The 22,507-nt window shown below is 51.9% G+C and overlaps 2 protein-coding genes across 4 annotated transcripts in view; both read right to left on the reverse strand.

Moving 5' to 3' along the window:
- TRAF3 (TNF receptor associated factor 3) overlaps positions 1-22,507 on the reverse strand; it is a 120,052-nt gene that overhangs the window by 5,699 nt on the left and 91,846 nt on the right. For 2 of the 3 annotated variants that reach the window (XM_070477782.1, XM_070477783.1), the window contains exons 5-11: positions 22,391-22,495; positions 21,624-21,791; positions 16,657-16,737; positions 14,096-14,170; positions 12,245-12,337; positions 7,747-7,887; positions 105-279 (exon numbers count right to left, since the gene is read on the reverse strand). In XM_070477782.1, coding sequence (XP_070333883.1) covers positions 105-279; positions 7,747-7,887; positions 12,245-12,337; positions 14,096-14,170; positions 16,657-16,737; positions 21,624-21,791; positions 22,391-22,495 — 838 coding nt within the window. The remainder of the gene's footprint in view (positions 1-104; positions 280-7,746; positions 7,888-12,244; positions 12,338-14,095; positions 14,171-16,656; positions 16,738-21,623; positions 21,792-22,390; positions 22,496-22,507) is intronic. The other variant, XM_070477784.1, reaches the window with a different exon arrangement.
- LOC110150498 (ATPase family AAA domain-containing protein 2B-like) lies at positions 253-6,604 on the reverse strand. The gene is given in 1 exon segment (XM_070477781.1): positions 253-6,604. A coding segment is annotated over 1 exon segment (2,088 nt). The 5' UTR covers positions 5,683-6,604; the 3' UTR covers positions 253-3,594.

A 22,507-nucleotide genomic window follows, 5' to 3' on the forward strand; every position in this document is an offset into this window, starting at 1 on the left:
GCCCTTGCCCCCCGCGCCTGGCGCAGGAAGCTGGTCACCCCGCAGGCCCGCCCCGCTCTCCCGCACAGTCGGCCCCAGCACCAGCCTGGGACCCGAGAGCTCACCTGTGTTGCGCGCTGCCTGCCCCGCGCTCTTGTCCACGCTCTCCAGCTCGGTCACCCGGTTCTGGAGGGACTCCACGCTGCTCTTCATACTGTCGGCCTCCTCCCAGTTCTGCCGGAAGGGCCGGATCTCCTTGTCGAGCTCCTTCAGTTTCTCTGCTTGGCTGTCGATGACTCGCTTCCAAATCAAAGTGTCAGAAAGGCAGAACACGGTTAGGACCTGCTGTGAGCACCGCGCCTCTGCAGACCCCTGCCAGCCCCCACAGGGTGCCTCCGCTCAGGCCCACGGGCCCTCAGGGACCCAGACCCTAGGCCCAGCTGCAGGGCACACAACCCCCATGTCCCTCTCTCCCAGCGTCTTAGCTGGGTCTGTGAGGGCCTCTGTCCCATGAAAGGTCAAGTGACCAGCAGGGGTGGAACTGTGAGCCTCCAGGGCCGGAGGGGCCGCTGTCTCTGCAGCTGCTGGGAAAACCAGAACTCCTGGGTCCCTGCACTGCCCCTGCTGCAGAGAGAACCCTCCCCCCAGCAGGACAGAACCCCGGTGGGTGGTGGGTCCTGGGGCCCCGGGTGAAGCCAAGAGGCCGGTGCCCATGGGGGGAGGGGGTCTCTCCCTCGATGCGCTCGGTGCCCAGTGCCCTGTGCCTCCGTGGCAGAGGAGCTCTGCTCACAAACACGTGGCTGTCGACAGTGAGGCTTGATTTAAATCACACAGAAACCCCCTTTTCCAGAAGCACATGACCAGCACACCTGTAGCCATCACTGGAGGGGGGCCTGGGGCTGAACTGGGGGGGTCATCAGCAGGTCTGGCCTGCCCACTTGTAGATGAAGCCAGGACCTGAAGGGTTTTCACCTCGAAAACAATCTGCGTTTTTGAAACAGAGCACCTGAAGGGGGGCGGCTTAGCCCCTGGAGCTGTGGGGCGGGGGGGCCACCCCTGAGGTCACGGGCTGAGCAGGGGGAGCCCCGGGGGCCTGCCGAGATCACTTCTCCTTTTGGGGCCCTATTTTTAAACCTCGAGGTTTCAGCGCCTTTGCTGGCTCTTAATAGCCGTGAAGGAACAAACATGTAAGTATGGGTTACTTTTCTGGGTAAAAGTACAGCGTTAATCTTCCTCTTCTTTCCAAGAAACCCTGATATCAGCTAACATCTAAAAAGGGAGGATGACTTCTCTAAAGAACACGTCTTTCCACACTGCGACCACTTCATTTTAACACACATGGCGAGAGGCATGGCTGGCTCACAAAGTCTGTTTTCTGGGGACAGTGCTGTTGACACGTGGGAACACTCACAGCCACGATGAATGACTGCTCTCCACCCGCTCAAGTGACAAAGCGACCACCCAGGCTGACAGGGGTGATCATGAGGCCGGAGGGCGCTGACGGAAACCTAGATGGTCAGCACGGCTCCGAGGGGTGGCTGGAGCCCAGGGTGAGCGTGGGGTGGAGCGGGGTGGCCGAGGCCAGCTGCTCCTCACGTCCGAGCCCCGCATCGGGGACCGCGCGGGACAGCGGCCTGAGGCCACGAGGTGCTCTGCGGACAGAAGCGACCGCAACGCCCCCACTACACACCAGGGGCGAGGAGTCAGCGGGCGGAGCCGGGCAGGAGGGACACAGGACCACAGGTGCACACACATACACACACACGGGCCTGGGCAGGAGGGGACACGGGGCCGCAGGCACACGTGTGTGCGTGCACACATACACACACACGGGCCCCAGCAGGAGGGGACATGGGATCCACAGGCACACGCACATGTGCACACATACATATAGACAAGGCCCACCCACGACCTAGAAGGCGCTCCTCTCACAGCAAGGGGAATGTGCACACACACACACGCCCCACCTACAGCAAGGGGAACGCGCGGCTGTCAAGCAGCCCCTTGGCTGGGTGGAGGCTGTGGGTGAGGGCAGCACACGGACCTAGCCCCGCCTTCCCTGGAGGATGCAGCGAACACCTCATGGTTGACGAGCTGCCTCTGCCCAGCTGCCGCAGGGTCTCTATAAACACAGACCTTAAATGCAGGTGAGGGTTTTATTAGAGAAAAGGGCTCAGGAGCTGAGACACGTGCACAGACCGCTCACAACATACGTACACCCTCGTCAGGAGACCTGCTCACAGGGCGCCAGCCCTTCCGTCGCGCGCTCGGGCCCCTTGGTGCTTACATCGCCGCCAGTCACTCGGCTGACATGGGTGGGTTCTGGGCTCAGCAAGGGGCCCAGGGACAGGGTGGGACCCGCTGACTGGGGGACCACCACGTCATCCAACTGTTTAAGGAGAAAGGGACTTCCCCAGCAGTCCAGTGGTTAAGACCGTGTGCTTCCAGTGCCGGGGCACAGGTTCAACCCCTGTCAGGGAGCCAAGATCCCACGTGCCGCGTGGCATGCAAGAAAACAAAAGAGAAATGTTCTTCACAAGTAAAGTATTAAGAAACTACCCTTCCCAGGATGGGAACACACACACTCTTTGGTTCCACTTCTATAAGCCCCTCTGCCTGCCTGGCCCGGGGCTGTCAGGACGCTGCCCTCCGTGTGGACTCCTTCCAGGCCTGTCCGCAGGATTCAGACGGGGAGGACACGACACAGAGAGCTACAGGCCTATCACCAGCAGGTGGTCCGAGGCACAGGCTGGGGAAAGGCTCCCTGGAGGAGGGGGCGTCTACCCTGCCGTCTGAGGAGGAGCCAGAGTCGGGACAGGAGGCGGGGAGAACGTCCAGCCCGCCGCGGAGAGAGCGGCTAGGCGGCCGCGCTCAATGGCCGCCAGGCAGGCGGCATCCTGAGCTGGGGTCCAGCCAGTGACCCTCCCCCGGCGGCTGGAAGGCTCTGAGGTGAGGACTGAGGTGCAGGGCTGAGCCAGGCTCTGTGGAAACGGTGGGGGAGTGCATCCACGACCTCATTATGGACTCTCTCTCTCTTCTTTTTTTTGGTTATAAATGAACCTACTGCTTCATACATACAATGGAATACTACACAGCCATAAAAAGAGTGTATGGATGTGAGAGTTTTTTCCAGTCGTCATGTATGGATGTGAGAGTTGGACCGTAAAAAAGGCTGAGTGCTAGAGAATTTATGCTTTCCAATGGTGGTGCTGGGAAAGACTCTTTTTTTTTTTTTTTTTTTTTATTAAAACAAATATATATAATTTTAAAATTGCTATCAGTTTTCTAAACTAATTTTAAATCTTGGCTTTCGCAAACTTGATATTATCTCCCTTACTGTGATAAGGCTCTTAAGTACAGACAGAAGTTTAAAGAGTCCCTGTAAAAAGGGTCAAAAAAAGGCAAAAAGAGGTTCCCTTTCTATACTGTTTAATAGAGCTTTAATACAAGAAATAGGATTATTAAAATTTCAGAAAAAAATGAAGTATCATGGGAAAAACTGATCTCATTTTAAAAAACCAAAAGGATCCTCTGCCTTAACATTATAATGCTAGCAACCAACAAAAAGTTAATATTTACATTACTGTTCTTTGAGAAAAATTTATCTATCAAAGACTATTGTGATATAAATAATAAGAAAGCTGGAAATACTCTGATACAGTGCAAACCTACCTGTGCACATGACTCTTCAGGTGTTTTGGCACTAACTGAATAAAGTGCTGGGAGATCTAGTCTATGCACAGAGAACTTTTCTAGAGTGTGCAAAAGTGCTGGAGCAAGGTGAGAAGTTTGACCTGAGCCTCGTTCTCCAGACAGCAATAATCTTGGCCTGTAAGAGGTTGGCTGATGATATGGTGACCTTGTAAAATGAAGGTAAGGTTTATGTACAGCAGCAGCCGATGACGGTTTCTTTGGTGATCCTGAGTGACAACTTGTCTCGAAAATTGATAAAGCATTCTCATCTTCACTGTCATCTAAAATCAAAGTTTCTATATCTTCTTTCTTGTCACTCTGGCTAATCTCAGCATGAGGAAACACTTTTTGCAGGACAGCTAGGATGTTGTTGAAGCTTCTTTCCAGCAGTGGTTTTATGATGGGAGACAGTGCATGTCCCGAAGACATGACAGCACGCTGGGAAGCAGGCACAATATTCTGCATTGCATGGTAAAAATCTTGGGCATTGAGCACGATTGAGGAAACATCTAGCTGCAGTTTATGACTGCTAGCATAGATCTGAGGATAACGCCTCCGCAGGGCAATCAGGGCAGCTTCAGTGCACAGGGCCTTAATATCAGCTCCGCAATAGCCAGAAGATGTCGAGGTCTTTGTGGTTCAAAAGTTGAGGTATGCTGCTTCGGAGATGGAGGTCCCAACACATTTTTCAGCCAATTCACCTAAAAAAGCATCCGACAATTTTGGATTCCAGTCCCTGGTATGGATCTGTAAAATGTGTTTTCTTGCCTTTTGATCCGGAAGGTTGAAAAGAAATTCTCTGTCAAAACGACCAGGTCTCCTAAGAGCAGGATCTATAGAATCAAGTCTATTTGTAGCACCAATAACAACAATTTCACCCCTATTGTCTAATCCATCCATAAGAGCAAGGAGGGTTGACACTATAGAGCTGTGGATCTGATCTTGCCTGCTAGAGCGAACTGGAGCTAATCCATCTATTTCATCAAAAAATATTATAGAAGGTCTCATCAAATATGCCTGATCAAAAAGAAGCCTAAGCTGCCGCTCAGATTCGCCAACCCACTTACTCAGACAATCCGCTCCTTTTCGCATAAAAAAAGCCACCTTTTTGTCTCCCTGACTGCACTCGTTAGCTAATGCTCTGGCAACCAAGGTTTTACCTGTGCCAGGAGGACCATAAAACAAACAGCCTCTTGGAGGCTGAATTTTAAATTTTTCAAAAATTTCTGGATATAAAAGTGGGAATACTACCATTTCCTTTAGTGCATGAATATGATGACTCAATCCACCTATGCTATCAAACCGCACTGACTTATCAATATTCATTGGATCAACATCAGCCAAGCTTGCACCCACTTTAACACGTTCTCGGAGAATACCACTAGCCAAATCTTCTGCTCTTAAGTTCATAGGCAAACACCGATTTCTGGCTCTTGCCATGCTCTTTGATTTCCTTCTTTCAAATCGTTCTTCATCAGAAGAAGTTGTGTCACTACTGTGAATAGCATGCTTCTTTCTCCTGATATGACTTCTCCTTGCTGGAGATCTGTGAATATCAAAAAGGGTATTTTCCCTCTTTTTTTGATGAGCTGGTACTATTGGAGGTGCTTGGTATCGATCCACTGTTTTTCTTTGTCTCAGATTATATGGCCTATCATTCTCTTCTCCTTCTGCTTCTTCAGCCTCTATATCTCCATCTTCCTCTTGAGATTCTTCTTCTTCACCCTCAGTAGAGACTTCATGATGATTTTGTATCCCGTAACTATTTCTTCTCAGTGACTTTCTTCGCCTTTTCACTCTTGAATACATATCCATGTTTTCAAATTCTGTATCTGTCCACATTCGAAGCCGTTCTACTTCTCCTGATCGACGATTCCGTCTGATGTTTATGTTGTCCATTTCCTGTAGTACAGCTTCAGCAGTACTATTTACCAGTTGATCAAATAACAAACTCTGGTTCACACTTTCAAATCTGTTTTTCCTGGAACGACAGCTTTTTCTGACTTCCATGTCACCATTTATACAAGAAAGGTCCCCATCTCCTTTCTTTTCCCCTCGATGGGGATGGCTTCGAAGGGATAAGCTACTATGTCCGTTTGGTAATGTAGCACCAGGCTGAGAAGTTAACCTGGCCTGTCCACTTGATATGTTCCATTCTTCTCGCTGACCAGTAGTTCGTGATTTTGATTTGTCTTTGCAAACAGAGTCAGGTTGTTTCAAAGTGCGTTTGGCTGGAGGAGACACGTGGCTATCACTTAAACTACCATCAGCTTCAGCTTTCTGAAGAAGAGTTCAAAAGACTCACAGGTGCCTTTACTTGCGTGGGGATGGCAGGGATCTGCAGATGAAGCCCTGGGAAAGACTCTTGAGAGTCCCTTGGACTGTAAGGAGATCAAACCAGTCAATCCTAAAGGAAATCAACCCTGAACATTCACTGGAAGGGCTGATGCTTAAGCTGAAGTTTCAATATTGTGGCCACCTGACGCTAAGAGCTGACTCATTGGAAAAGACCCTGATGCTGGGAAAGATTGAAGGCAGGAGGAGATGGGGGCGACAGAGGATGAGATGGTTGGATGGCATCACTGACTCAATGGACATGAGTTTGAGCAAGGTCCGGGAGATGGCGAAGGACAGGGAAGCCTGGGTGCTGCAGTCCATGGGGGCTGCAAAGAGTCGGACAGGACTGAGCGGCTGAACGACGACATATGTGTGTATGACTGAGTCACCCTGCAATACAGCGGCAGCTAACACAACATCGTAAATCAACTACACTTCAATAGAAAAACTTTGGAAACCATTACATTAAAATAAGAACTAAATTTAAAGAAAAACAAACCCCTGCCTACTCACCCTTCCTTCAGTTGCTGACAGGCTTAACATCATTTCAAACACTACGTCGCCTCCTCGGCCCTCCCGCGCACCTCTGCCAGCCTGTGCACGCGGGCCCTGCTCACGGGACGCCGGCCTCGGTCCCGGCGTGCTGAGCAGCGCCTCCGGGCTAGCGGCGGCACGCGGGGGGCCTCCCGCAGGAGCCCTGATGCTGCTTCACGTGGCATCGTGCTTTTCTGGCTTGATTCAATACCTGCGCCTGGCACCTCTTCTACTATAACCTAATGTTTCGTTGTGCTTTTTCTCGTCTCTGGACAACCACCAAGTTTAATACAAATGAAATTAATTTAATAAGTCCCTATGCAATTCAAAGCATTATAAATAACCTCGACGATAAGATGGGAGGCAAGATGATCTCAAAGATGCTGCGACTCTGAGCTATTGGAAATATTGTATCTTCTAGGTAATTTAGGGAAACCCTGGGCACACGCGCTGGAAGACCGTTCTGGCCGTGCAGGAGTGACTCTCGCCTGGAGTGTGTGATGCACACAGGAACTACGACCCTGAACGCACACCCGAGTCGCCGATGTGAGGACAGTGTCTGGAAGAATAACCTACAGCAAGTACCTGATGGAAGCCCGAGTGCGTTACAGAGACAAGGAGCCACAATCTGATCGGGCGTGTTTAGGCGTGGGCTTCCGTGTTTGGGGTGGAGGTACCTTTGGGTCACTATGGTGAGATAAAGTGATGTGAGTACCTGTGTCATTGGAAGATTCAGAACAGAACAGTTTGGCTTCAGTTCACTTTAGGAAGTGAAACTACACAGTTACTCAGGAACAACATGAAATCTTAAATAATACTCATAAAAAGCTAATTTTAAAAAACCTAGGCTTTGGTCTTATTTCACTAACAATGAAGCAAAGGCACAGGAGAGAGGGGATGGGGCTGGGCCTCCAGGAACAGGCAGGAGGGGTGCCTGCAGCCTTCCAGGCCAGCTGTGGACCCAGGCTGCCCTGTGAACCGAGGTCACCCGTGAACCCAGGGCGCCCCACGAACCCGTGCCTTCCTGTGAACTGAGGCCACCCCGCGAACCCAGGCCACTTCCCCAAGTTTCACTTAAGCAAGAGAAACAAGCTGGCCTGTGGACCAAGGTCAGGGCTTTGGCTCGGACGTCTCCCTGCGCAAGTCCTGGTGGAGAACACGGACGCATTCCCTCCAACCCAGCCACAGTCTTACACTTCTTACCTGTAAATGCAGTATTTTGGATTCATTATTTCGAAGCATTTCCTTCTGTCTCTCAATTTCAATCTCGAAGCTACATATCTGGTTGTGCAAACTCTGTATGCTCTTGTTTTTTTCTACACTTTCGTTCTGCAGCAAGGAAACCTGAAAAAAGAAAGCCTCCAATTAAGCAAACACCATGGCCTTAACATGAATTAACAACTCTAACACAAGTAATGAAATGTTGGCAATACAGGCCTCTGTCCGCTCACTGGGAGGAGTTCCAGGAACAAGCTCCTCCCCATGGGAAAGGGGGTCCTGGCTGTTCAACAGGGACACGAACCGCAGTTCTCAGAACCTTTCCTAGGAGTCAAGTAAGATGGGCTGAGTGCCTTTCAGAATAAGCAGGACGCTTTCTAAAGATTTTGCTGAAAACAAATAAATCTTTTATCAGAGTGGCTTTCACACTCTGATGAGCAAACACTGGGAAACCCCTCCCTGCACCTCACCTCCTCGCTATGTACCATGAACACATAAGCCTATTCCTAAAAACAGGATCACAAAACCAAACCTGTCCTAATCAACTATAACGTACCTGGCACTTTCTATTTTATTCTATTTTACTTTTAAAAATGCTAGTTGCAACCCACTAAATTATTTCACAGCCACCAGTGGGCCACTCGCCATCCTATGAGAAGCTCTCTGCAGAATGAGGGAGCAGGAAGGGGAGGGTCTCACATGTGCCGCAGGGAGTCCTTGGGGCAGCCTGCCACCCCACAGAGAGGGGATGCAGATGGTGAAAGGGGGTTCCGGGGGACAGGGGTGTTGGGGGAACTGGGATTGCCAGGGGATGGGGGCTCCGGGGGACAGGGGTGTCGGGGAAACTGGGGGCACCAGGGGAGAGGGGTTCTGGGGGACGAGATGTTGAAGGAGCTGGGGGTGCCAGGGGATGGGGGTTCTGGGGGACGGAGGTGTTGGGGGAGCTGGGGGTGCCAGGGGATGGGGGTTCTGGGGGACGGGTGTCGGGGGAACTGGGGGTGCCAGAGGATGGGGGTTCTGGGGGACAGGAGTGTTGTGGGAACTGGGGGCATCAGGGGATGGGGATTCCGGGGGAAGGGGGTGTCGGGGGAAGTGGGGGTGCCAGGGGATGGTGGTATTGGGGGGATGGAAGGGGCACCAGGGGATGGGATGCCGGGAGACCACGGCGGTCCAGGAAGGGCCTGCTGGGGGCAGGTCCAAGCCCACCTTTGACATTTTCAAAGTTCCTTTCTGAAAAATAATCAGCTCCCAAGAACCAATTTACACAGGACTTAAAAGCCCTGTGGTGAGGAATTCAAGGACGACTCTATAAGGCCTCTTCTCACAATGCTTCCACAAGGGGCACTCTGGACGGCCCTGGGGGCTCAGTGGTTAAAGAACCCACCCTGCCAAGCAGGAGACTCCAGGGCACTTCAATCCTCGGAAGGGCTCCCTCTGCCAAAGGCCATCTCCGCCCACAAGCCCTGGGCCCCCCCCCCATCGCCCTCTCCCGGCCCGGAAGATGGTGCGTTCCACCGAGGCTCCTCTCAGAGGTGCCCCCTAATACTGCCAGCACCTGAGGACCACCCGGCCACGCGACAGCTCACGGGCATCTCAAGTGACTTCTGGATTCCTGACCTCGTCCCTCTGAGGAACCACCAGCCCAAAGTTAGCGTCCTGCCTGGAGGCAATACCTTTCGGGTGCTGTCTCAGTCTGTTTTATTTATAACAAATGTATTTACAAAAGAATACAAAACCTGCAATATATATTTCAACTCCTCTAGGGTTTCACTCAGCACAAATGCACTCTCTTTCCTAAACTATGCTGTCTCACTGGCCTCGGCCTCCCACACAGGACCAGCCTGCAGCATCCAGCCTGGGGCATGGGTGGCTGGCAGCGGTACTTTGCTTTTTCTAAAGTTACAACTCCTTCACTCCGCTGGAGATGGACACAGTGCCTGGGCTCCGGCCTCCCACTGCAGCGGCTCTGATGCTGCTGAGCACCGGCTCCAGGGCGCGCAGGCTGAGCTGCTCCGTGGCACGTGGGGTCTTCCCGACCCAGGGATTGAAGCTGTTTCCCCTGCACTGAGCCCCCAGGGGAGTCCGCCACATCACACTCTTGATGTCTTTATAGAGGGATTGCCCTTCAACTTAGTTTCCTTTATTTACATATTTTAATCAAGGATGCCAGCCCCTGGGTGCCAGCAGATCCCCGCTTTCACCCGCCCACCAGGTGACACTGCAGGCAGAGGGAGCCCACCGGCAGCTGTGCTTCCCAGAACCCACGCAGCAGACCAAGCAGGGTCCCCCCGAGACCCTCCTCCCCGGGCACACCCTCCACCCCCGCCTGTCGGGGGCACCCTAAGACTTCCTTGTGACTTAAGCTTTCCTAAAATGTAGGATGGGTGTTTTCAGGTCCGGACTTTATAAAACAGTTTTGTTGTTCTTTTTTTTTTTTAGTTGGACTGTGCATGTAATAATTGGTCTTTCCGAATCAACTCAAATGCTCTATTTTCTACCCTAGATGAACAAGATAACTCAAGATCCAACTGAATAGTTCTATGATGAGAAACAAATTCCCACTTGAAGAAAACACAAACATCTCCATTGTCCAGGTTTGCTCTTGGGCCCAGAGAAGAGATGCCAGCTTCTCACGGACACAGGAAGGATGCTCAGGGCGGAGGCCTGGCTGTCCCTAGTGGGGGGTGGGCTCAGGGAGGGGGTCACCCCTGAGCAAAGCCACGGGAGCAGACGTTTCAAATCTGCCCTCCCCCCGGCTGTGCAAGGGGGAGGACCGCCGGGGAGGGGGTGTGGGCCGTGTAGCCGGGTCCCGGGGTTTCCAACGGTACCAAGAGGATGCCCTCAGGGTGCTGGGGTGGCAGGGCAGGAGGGCGCAGGACAGGATGACCCCCATCTCCCCCTCCTGCATCCCGGGAGCCCTCCTGACAGCCCCGCCTACAACCGAGGGGGTGAGCACACCCCCAGCCCGAGGTTATGTAACCAGCACAGCTGGGACAAAACCAATACACTTTACAGGAAAGGGAGAACCTTTTAGATAAATGAGAAGCCGTATCTGTGAGAGACCAAAAGCCCTGCGATCTACGCCTATAGTTTGAAAATGCAGAAACGCCTTCTTCAAAAAGAGGAGAAAAAAGGATTCATAGGTAAACCGTCGCTGAACTCAGAGCAAATATGTGCTCATGGGAAAGTTATAAATCATTCATGTGACACAGATTCTATTTCACGGTCAAACAGAAGGCTCCTCCTGCCCCACGCGTGTGTGCACACAGCACCCAAAGCCTTTCTCAGCTCCAGCTTGAGCATTTATACTAAAAAATATTTAATGTCCTATTTAATAAACATCTTTTGATTTAAAACTTTACACTCCGTCAAGACATTTACATTTTAAATTGCTTGGGTTTAACACTCAAAACAAGATATTAAAATCTTGACAAACCTTTAGAAAGCAAACATCAACTCCCAGGGCTGCCGAAACTCATTCCAGCTCCCTCCCATCACACGTTCTCAACACGTGTTTGCTGAATACCAAACTAAGTTCTTATTTTTGTATACAAGCCACAAGCCACAGTGGGAGATCTATAACCTTCTTCTCTGTCAAGCCTTGGAGGTTTTCATCCTTTTTTTGGGAAAGCAGGCCTGGAAATTTGAGCACCACAGAACAATCCCCCCCACCAACCCCCCTGCCCGAAGTAGTGTTCTGTGGGCAGGCGCCTGCTAATAAGGAGGGGAGTGCAGACCCCATAGTGGGGCTTTGAGGAGACGCCCAGGAGAGCAGGTGTGTCTGGGGAGGGGCTGTGTGGCCCCCCAGACTTCCACAATCAACTGTAACCCCGGTATCCCTGGTCGGGGAAGTAAGATCCCACATGCTGTGGGGCAGCTAAGCCTATGCACTGCAGTGAAGACCCGGCACAGCCAAAAACAAAACCGGACAACAGTAACACTGGTGATGTGGACACGCCCTTTCCTCCTGCCTCTCAGAGGGTCACACACCCGACACTGGTACCCTTCCAGACTGGGGCTGGCAGACTTTCTGTAAACAACCAGAGTAGTATTCGGGGGCTGTGCGGTCCACACGGTCTCCGCATCAACGCGGCCGTCCTGGTCTGAAAGCAGCCGTGGGCAATAGGGAAGTGAGTGCGCGTGGCCCCGTTTCAATAAAGCTTTATTTACAAAAAGACAGGGTTGGGGGGTGGACACTGGAAGTGACAATCCCTGTTCTAACTCAACACTAAGAGAATCACCATGTGAGTTTTTTAAAAAGCACTTTATACACACTTGGCAACTAAAAAACAAAGAGCAAGCCAGCAAAACCACACACCTGCATTTATAAACTCAAGATTGCTTGAGAAGAATTTACTTTTTTGACACTTCATGCTGTTTCTTTTATCCAAAACCCATTACTAAATAAAAAGAAGGCTTTCTTCTTCACACAACAGGAAGAAGTTGTTAGAAGCCAGCAGAGGCTGGGAACGGCGGGACATACCTTCTTCTCCAGGGAGTTGCTCCACTCCTTCAGCAGGTTGACATGCTGCACGGCGGAGCTGGCCTCGTGGGCCTTGATCTGCTGGTTTGTCCCCTGAGAACAAAGAGGAGACGCGGTCAGCCAGCCTCCCTAGGTCAGAGGCTCCGACCCTGAGATGACCTCACGCCAGCACCGCACATGAAGGGGGGACTGAAGCGGGGAAGGCTCACAGGGCATCACCAGCCTCCAAGGGCTGCGCTCAGGGACCCCTGATCTACCATGTGCAGGTGAGGGGGCTGCGCCGAGAGGGATCGCGCGGCTCAAGGACGAGCACTGCAATTCCGCACCCACTGCCTCAAGGCCGTGTGCTTCACTGACCCTTCAATTTACCTACGCTTCAGACCTCCAACATTGAGAAACTACATTTCAGACATATCCCTTTTGTTCCTTAGTAAGTTTTCTGCACTAAAATATAAATGGAAAACGTTGAGACATCTGCAAGTCGTAGCTAGATGGTGCTACAATAATCTAGTGAATGTGTAGTCAAAGTAGGATTCTAAGTAATCTATTAAGATATTAACTTACTAGTGAAATACTAGTATCAGAAAATGCACTGTCCCTATCTATTCTAAGTATACTTAGAAAGTTACGTACAGAACATAAACAATCTACAGAGTACATAAGATGTAGACCATCTCGGAGTCAATGATGAGCATGTGAATAGCACTTCACATATCTAAGAAGATAAATGGTATAAGAATGCAATTTGTTTTTGATTCTGGAAACTTTAAAAGCCATGGAACGCATTTTGATGATCTCCAAAACATATACTCTGTACATAGAATATTCATATATATATGTTCATACAAGTATTGCTATATATCAACATATATATATACATACACAGAATGAATGATATATAAGTACATACGACATAACAGCAGTGAGGGCTGTCTCCTTAAGAGAAGAGCAGAGGGAAAGCTACCTTCATCCTCACTCCCAGGCTTTTTACTTTCTAAGAAAATCTGAGATGCCAGTATCTCTGCACTGATTCCATAATAATGTATTGATAATACATAAAAATAAAATATGAAGTGCTTTAATTGAAGTATATACTGCCCTTTGATAGTTCTAAAATCAAGATATACATTTAAATGAAAACTAGTTCAAATTCACTAGCAATCTCAGGTGTGTTAAAAAAAAAAAAATCACTTTCTAAGAAAATGCTGAGATGCTAATATCCCTGTACTGACTTCACAATAATGTACTGGTAATACATAAAAATCAAATATAAAATGCTTCAACTGGAGTATATACTGACCTTTGATAGTTCTAAAATCAAGATACACATTTAAATGAAAACTAGTTCAAATCCACCAGCAATCTCAGGTGTGTTAAAAAAACAAAAAAACCAGGAACAGATTTCTCACGGCACAGGCGTGGCAGTGGAAGAGCCTCCTCTCCGCCCGGCAATCCGGGAGGTGTGGCATGTACACGGGACACACTACGGACACACGCGTGTGCAACCCTCACCGCGGTGCACTGGTGCACACGCTGTTGAAACCATGTCCGCGGTGCCACAGGCTACCTAGAAACCCCACCCCACGTCGGTCCTGCCGGTTTGAATGGGATCCTTCTGCTGAGGCATTAACTCCCCCGCAGCACAGGCGTCCACCTGAAGGCTCACGACACCCCCAGCCTGAGAAGCGGCCCCCACGGCTGCCGCACACGGTTTGCCACCCGTGTGAAGCTGGCAACTCGGTGCCGTAACAAAACGGAAAGCCAGAGCTTGCATGTTAAAATGTCAACACAGTTAACTTTCTCTCATGGAGGAATGTCAGCGACTGGGAAGGACGAATGTTGGATACTGACCTGAAAAATGCAGCCATAGCGCTTAAAACTACAGGTGCTGGGGGCATTGACACACTCTGACAAGTGTGCACTCAACTGCAACGGGAAAGAGACGTGAGTTGTGGCACAAACGTTTGCATGAAAATGTTCAAACATATCAAGGGCACAGGTAGCATCTGGGTTCCACTATTATGAACGGGGCTTATCGGCCACAGGTGTGTTTACACCACCTGCTTCCTAGACTTCTACCCAGTAAATATACAGCATCATCACGTGTATACACATATATACACCAATATACAGAAATACATTTACTGTAACATTTCTTACACTTGCGGCTTTTTTTAGAACTTTTGTGACATGCTGTCTGCAGAATTTTAAAAAGGAAAAAAAAAACATAAACTGAAAAGCACATTTAAAGACTATAAACAAAAAAACTGCATGAAACACAAAAAAATAGAAAGCATTCCGATGTAGCTGGGCCACACACCTCCTATACAGTACACAGAAGTAGGGTCTCTCTCCAGGGAAGCGCACACAGGGGCCCCCAGCCCCCCATGCTCACGACAACTGAGAGGGGACTCTCCTTCTGAAAAGACTCTCCTCCCTCAGTTTGGCCAGAAATTCACGTGGCTTCTCAGAGACCCCTGAGTCATCTTAACAACATGGATCTTAACAAGCTCCACTCCACCTCACGGAGGACAGCTACGAGGGACGGGGCGGAGCTTGTCTGGCCCGGAGGAAGCCCGTGCTCCGCTTCAACGTCGGCTAACTGTCAAACACACACTGCTCAGGGCGCCCCTCAGGAGAGGAGGAAATGGAAACATCTGCATTTTAGAGACACGGCGTTTTGCATTAGGCGGATACAATTTTAAAGATAATCTCTTTCTTTATTGGAAACTCAAGGGACAGATCTTTACAGAAAAACGATCAGACCCTGAACCAGCAGAGCGGTTTGTGAGCACGGTGCACGGGGCCCGGGAGCGTGTCCTCCCGGGAGCCAGCGCTTGTAGGACTTGCTCTGGTGGGCGCAGGTGGGTTCAATGCCTTCTCTTCTGTTCTCTGGGACAAAGTCCCCTCCTGCCAGGTCCGTACTCAGGACGACAGGGAGAGGCTCACAGCATGGCCAGGCTGCTGGCCGTGCCAGTTACAGGACAGGCCCGAGGGGCCCACCTGCCCGCTGCCAAGGCCAACCCGGAAGAAGGGCCGGGCCGGGGCGGGGTGGTGGTGGCTGCACCTGCAGGAAGCAGCCAGGAGGCATGTGGCAGGTGACAGGTACAGAAATTCAACAGGCAGCCGTGTGTGCAGGGACGTCAGTTTGGAAATCGCAAAACTTTTTTCACTGCCATCAGTACAGTTGTAAATCCAACCAGCGAACACGTCTAATGTTAAAATTGGGGACATATCGAGTTTAGCGCTATTTTCTACAACTATAAGCTCAGGGTTGTACTTCCCCTAAATTGGCTTCATCATCATCAGTCTCAGAGACCTACAGAATTTAGGGGAGCTCGGGGCTAGAGCAAGAACCATCCATAAAATGGCACCTTTCACCGGAAACCCGAGATCAATGCAGGTTTAAAGATTTTTAAAAATAAAGATAACTTAAAGGCAAATGGAGACAGTTTTGTTCCTAATATAGATAGCCCTGCGTGGGTCAACACTGAGGAAAGTATATGGAATGCTAGAAGTTATTTCCACAGCAGCCTCTTCGTAGGTTCACTTTATCAGAGGGACTTCCCAGCTGTGGAGACAGTGCCCTCGCTGTTCTCTGAGGCATGGCCAGGGGCCCGGGGACCACCGTCACACCTGGCGAGACCAGCCCCTGCCCAGCAGGGACGTCCAGGACGGGGCACCTCGGTGAGAGGGGGTCCGGGGTCCTCCCGCGCCCGTGTCCCTGGCCTCAGGGATGGGAGAGACCGACCTCCCCGACCCCCGCAGTGTCCCGATGTCAAATCCCAGGCGGCTGAGAAGGGTTGAGGTAAGCAGGTTCCTCAGGCCAGAGCGCCCAGGCCCGAGGGCGCTGGGCGTGGGGACCAGGGCTGCAGGCACCCCGAAGCCCATGGGCGCCCCCACGGCTCCCAGAACAGCAGCTGGATATACCCTGGTCAGACAAGGCGACCGCAGAGTCCACCTGCCTCAGGGACAGTCCAGGTCCGCCAGTCCACCGTCCAGGCGCCTCCCCACTGCCTGCCACCCGCCACCCTCTCACCCCAGGGCAGACCGCACACAGCCTGTGTGGCCGAAACAGCTCATGAGCATCTCTCAGTTAACTGATCTCCCTGAGCCGCTCGTAGAGTCATTCCTACTCTACAGATTTAAACCTAAAAAGGGGCGCCCCTGCTCGCACTACAAATATCCCCATTTTCTCAGTTCTTACTGATATTTTTGCTCTGAATTCACCACTCTGTAGCTTTTAACTGCTTGTTTCTGAAATATCTGATTTCCAAGAATAGCATGAGTTTTTTCATCGTCCTACGCTATCACCACCATGATCTGTGACGACCTTGGGGCCTCGGCGTCAAGGGGGAAATGGGGACCCGAAGGACCCCCAGCTCCTCCAGGGGCCCAGCCACACCCCTCACCTCGCTCCTCAGAAGGGTCTGGACGCTGCACTTGTGTGGGCAGGACACCACCACGCAGGGACACTCCGTGTCTTCGTGTTTCTGGAGGAGAAAGAGAAACCGTTGCCAACTCGGAAACACACGACTCGCCTTCCTTCAGAAGCCGCCGGCGTCCCCATGAGGCCCCAAGGGAAGCTCTCTGTCCACAGTCATGTCCTCGGGTCCCAAGGCTCCCATCACACCTGGATGGGTTGCTCTGTTACAGAAGCGTGAGTGCCGAGAAGGCAGGCACTCACCAGAGCACCCCAGAGCTGACTGGTCGGAGCGACTCACGAGGGGCCACTCTAGGACAGCGCTCCTCCGGCCATGGGCCCCGCCCCAGCCCGCCTGTGCCCTCCACCTGCGTGCCCTCCAGCCGCGTCCCCGGCATCAGCCCGACGCCGCCCCGCCACCTGTGCCTGGCAAGCTCGCTCACACGGGGGTGGACGCCGGGGCCCAGCCTCTGATGGCTGGGGCGGACACTTCCCCTCTGGCTTCTCAGCTTGGAGTCTGGAAATGATGCTTCTCCAGAGCCTGAAAACAGTGTGATCCCCAGGAGTTTAAATGACTGTGCTGAGAGCATGCCTGGATTTCCTTTAATGCAAGGGCAACATAGGTATGTTCCAGTGAAGCCCTTCTCTGGACAGCACAGATTTCAACACAGAGCCTGGGTGATGGCCATTGCCGAACTCAGTGCCACGGGCACCTGCTGGCACCCGTCTGTTACACCTGCCACCAGCAAAACACAGGCCAGAGCTCCCGAGGCCAGCAAGCCCGAGCGGGCCTGGAGACAGCACCTCGAGACACGTGACAGGCCGCACAGGCAGATCCAGAGCTGCCATGAAACACGACTGTGGGGCCAGGCTTCAGAGGGCAGCACTCGGCAGGAGGAGAGATGGTGGGCTCCCCTCGGGCCCAAGGACACTCTGGTTCTGCTGGCATGCTGCATCGGGCAGCCCTAGGCACATGCCGTCTGACCGGCAGGAGTGCGGGCCAAGGACACGGCGCCCACAAGGACGCTTCTCTGGCCCAGAGGCCAGTCGTCCTGCCGCCTGCAGTCCCCGGTCTGGCTCAGCCTGGCAGGCGGGCCGTGTGGACAGGACCCCTCTGCTTCCGAGTGTGGCCCCGGAGGCCCCCAGAGCCTCCAGCACCTGCAGCGGGCAAGCCCATGGCTGTCTCGAGCTCATCGGAAAGCTCTTGGCTGGACTGAGCCTGACCAGCACCTCCCGCGAGGGGACCCCCTCACCCTAGGAGTTCCCTGGTGCCGAGTCAAGGCTTCACGCGTCTTTCAGTGGGACGCCTCGGCCAGACAGCGTCATCCGTAGGCGGGGAGTGACCAGTCCTCCCTCAGGGGGCAGTGGTAAGGATGGAGTCAGTCGCGGGCCTGGAGAACGCACGTGGCCAGTGCTCCAGATGCCATGCCTCCCTCCCAAAGCTGCCCGTGACCCCAGCCTCATTCACCGGGCCGGGCCTGCCCTGGCCTTGGGTCAGCCTGGCCCAGGACAGCGAGAAGCGGGGATGGACAGACCGTCACCCCGTGGCAGGGGTGCGAGGAGAGTGCCTGGGGCTGGGGTCACAGGGGCAGCACTGAGCCGACGCAGGGGAGGGGCTGTGCGCTGAGGAGGCAGGCAGGGGGCCGTGGGGTGAGAGGCTGGGGCCTGCACGCCAGGCCCGTGAGGAGCTTCACGTGCACTGCAGACCTGAGCAAGGACGATCAAAACAGGCTTTCCTGGCTATCGGAGGGTAAGCGATGGGACTTCAGGGGTTTTGCCAGTTCTGTCAAACCTTCCCATCTCCAACAGTGATGGGTGAAAAACGCAATGGTGTGACTTGCAATTCTTTGATGTGTAGCTATTAGCATGCTCTTTATCTTAAGCATTTCTATTTTCTGTGACTTGCCATTTATAGCTTTGCCCACTGCAGCGGGTCGAACAGTGACCCCGGGGGATACCCCCCGGACCTCAGAATGTGACCTTGTTTGGAAAGAGGGTCTCTGCAGATGTAATGAGTTAAGAGGTGACCCTTGGCCACCCTTTATAATTCTTGACTTTTCACAAATTAACAGAACTGCTCAAAGAGAATGATACTCTATAATCTCTGGGCTAAATGGAAGAGTTTTTTTTCTGATGCTTTATGCAAACAGATTAAAAAAACAAACTAAAAAAGACCTGACACGCCAACACCATGGTTTAAAGATAGAAAAGAACTGCTCATAGGAACTTGAGTGTCTCTGTGCTTTATCAGTCTACACTTTATCAACACTTGATGTACTTGTCACACCACAGAATGCAGGATGAGGAGGAAAGTCAGGATGACCTGGGGCTTCGGGCCCAAGTTAAACAACTGCGCTTTTTAAAAACAGACTTAAGGTCTGAGAGGACGAGGCTGTAGGAGAGTTGAAAGATTAAGACTTGGGAGTCGAATTCCGCCACTGCCGACAAGATGGGGGCCCTTTCCTGGCGGGGGAGGAAGTACAGGTGTGGCTGCCTGCTGGCGCCGGGGCCCCGGGGCCCAGAGCGGGGTGCACCAGCCTGCCCCCAAGCAGGTGTGCTCCCCACAGTGATCGCAAGAGGACAGAAAGTAAGATCTGCCCCGAGATGCATTGCAGGGTCCATACCCTGAGGACACGCCAGGACATCTCCATCACTGAAGGGCGGGAAGATTTATGAGGAATATTTACTCGGACAACTCAGGTCCCAAACTTGTAAGCACTGCTTTGCACCTCTGCACCTGCTGTCTCTGTCTCCTCTTCGATCAGGGCAGACGCCACTCCCTCCCCACAGCCTCATGGACCCTGTCCGGCTAGGTGGACCGGCCCTTCCCACACCAGCATTCACACAGTTGTGTGACTGGCTGTCTCCCCCGCCAGACGGTGCAGTGAACGGGAGAGACTGTGATTTGTTCTCTTGTGTGTCCTGGGCCACTAGCTTGGGGTTTGGTGCCCCGTGGGTATTCAACAAGCATTTCACGACTCCACGAGCAATGCTGTTATTCCAAAATCCACCTCTTCGCAGGCTTGACCGAAGCTCAGAGTCGGCTACTGACAAGCTGTTTAACTCACATGCTCTACAATTCTTTCTCAAATGAAAATTAATTTCTGAATTCTATTCTGCAAATAAAGGTAATTGATTTTTGCAAGAAGCCAAGTATAACTTTGATAGCAACACAGTGATATGTGTAAGGTCAGGGGGATTGCTCATTGGGTACATGTTGCCTTCACTCGAATTTAATTACTGAAGAAATTATTCAATTATGAAAAATACTACTGCTATTTTCCAAAGGGGAGGGCACTTAAAGGTTATTAATAACCAGAAACAACAATCACACAGGAAACAGACTTCACGATGGAAGAAAGTCACAGGCACAGAAAAGTTAAACAAAGAAGGTAAAGTGGAGGTTACAGTGATTACTCTCACTTCATACAGAAAAACAAAGACAACTGTTTCTAAATCGGGGTCAGTTTGTGCTCCCGAACATCTGCCAGGAATGAGATGTGGTCCTCAGGCCTGGCTGCCTGTCCACGGTCCCTCTGTCTGTCGACCCACCAGTCACTGGCCTGCTGGGTTCAGAAGCCCAGCCCCGCCCCTGGCTCCACCCCCAGCAGCACCGCCCACCCGCCCCACCACGCCCCCTGTCTCCCTCTGAGACGTCACCCTCGAGGGAATCACAATTGGGGCCCTCCCGGGCTGGCCGCCCCTCCACTGGATGACCCCCCCCCCCCCTTGCTTTGCAGGCTGTAAGCACTATGCGCCCAGGCCTCTGGCCTTGACTGGCCCTGCTCTCTACTCGCTCCAGGCCCTGGGCTGCTAGGACCACCTATTAACACACCCTGTGGCCCAGACCACTCCCTCCTCCCCAGAGCCTGCCCTCACCCTCTGAGCCATACCTCAGCATCCCCTGCTCTAGTTATAAGCGCTGGGCATCCGCTCAACTCACACTCCATGCTCAAGCCACTGGCTAATCCCACTGGCTCTGCGTAATGCTGACCACGTCTGCCCCTCGCTCAGAACTGCCCAGACCCCCACCTCTAGTCTGCTCCCATCAACTTCCCACTTCACCCCTGCCCTGTCCAAGGCAGGCCCTGAAATCCAGCTGCCGAGTTCACTCCATCTCAGAGCCAGAGCTGCCCGTGGCTGCTCCCTCTGCCCTGACGCTCTTCCTGCATCATCCCAACAGCCTCGGAGGGGCCTGCCCTCACCACCCCACCTCCCATCTTTATCGTACTGATGAGCTCTTCCCACTGGAAGATGAGGTCACCCTGAACCCCCAGCCCCGAGAACAGTGCCCAGCACACAGTAGGTATGCAGTAAATATGTACTCAACAAGCAAATATTCGACAGTGTCCACACTGCTGACTCTTTTGGACGCTTGTCCTCCATCCCAACATCTGCTTCTCTTTAATTTACACAGAAGTGATCTGATTCTAACATACGCACAATATAAAACTGTGCGGAAACAAGGGAGGCACGAAAAAATGTTAACTTCTCCTCTCTCTCCAAGAGAGACAGCTGTACTTCAATGCTGCGGGATAAATCACCCTGCTGGAGTGACGGTTATAGTCTCAGAGCCGTAGAATGGTTAAGTGATCCAACAAGATTTTGAGGCTATTCCCTGGGACAAGTGGAAAATTCTACCTTTTTTTGAGTAATCAGTATTCATGCTTTTTTTTTTTTTGACACCCCAAATAACAGTCGATCAAGGCAACGGCAAATGCTAATTGCATAAATCAAAATGGGCAAAACAAATACAGCTTAGCTCTGAAATAAAGTCAGATGAAAACTGCTAGTTCTGCCTATCTTTTCTCTCTATTTCTGAGAACAGTCATCTGGCCAGCTACTGTGTGACCAGCGGCATCTGGACGGAGCGCACGGCGGGAGCGAGAGAACACTGCACTGTGTGGACCAGCGGCATCTGGACGGAGCGCACGGCGGGAGCGAGAGAACACGCACCTGCAGCGTGATCATCGGGACCTGGTTCTTGCAGTGGCCGCACGTGGCCTCGCGGTATTTGCAGGCCTTCTCCACGTGGTCGCGCAGGTCTTTCCTCAGGACTTTCTCTTTGCAGTCTGCACGGACACACGAAAGCTCCTCAAACTGGCAGTCATTCTTCAGATGAACCTGGAAGGCAGACAGTTCGTTTGGAGCTCTTCATAGGCAGACCTCCAGTCTGAAATACCAACTCTAGCCTCTGTGCAGTCAAATCCTACACAAGCGTCTCCATCTGCTGCTCCACCAGTTCCTCTCAGAGGAGACTGAGGAACATATCAAGAGGTGCTGAACTCCATATTCCACTGAGTGATTACTCAAACCATGCTGCTTTTGAAGAACTCAGTCAATTAGCCTTTCCTCCTGGATAAATAAATAGTTATCCACCAAGGACTTCGTTTTGTTCTAATTCAAATATCCTTCCAGGATTAAATATGATAGTAATTTAAAAAAAAGTTACATGGAATTTTATGGTTATAAAAAGGAGAAGGTTTAAACGGGCCTTCTATAATTAACATTCAATTCAGATTTCTCTCTACTCTAAATACGGCAGGGCGCTCAGAAACCAACGGGCATTCCTGTCTGTGACGCCACAGAAATAACACTCGCACCCAAGCAGCTCTGCCTGCTTCCCTACTTGGCTGTATCTGAAAGATGAACGCAGACACGGTCTCAGGGGCTCCGCCGTGCTGACCGGGGACCGGTGTTTCTGGACATCTCGCCGCACTCACCAGCAGGTGCCCCAGGGCCAGCTGCTCTGCACAGCCCCGGCCCTCGTTCCGACAGAATATCTGGAGGGCCAGAATCTCCCTCTTGCAGCAATTATCCTTAAACACCTGAAATTGAAA

Source organism: Odocoileus virginianus, chromosome 16, assembly GCF_023699985.2.
Source record: "Odocoileus virginianus isolate 20LAN1187 ecotype Illinois chromosome 16, Ovbor_1.2, whole genome shotgun sequence".
Taxonomy (NCBI): Eukaryota; Metazoa; Chordata; class Mammalia; order Artiodactyla; family Cervidae; genus Odocoileus; species Odocoileus virginianus.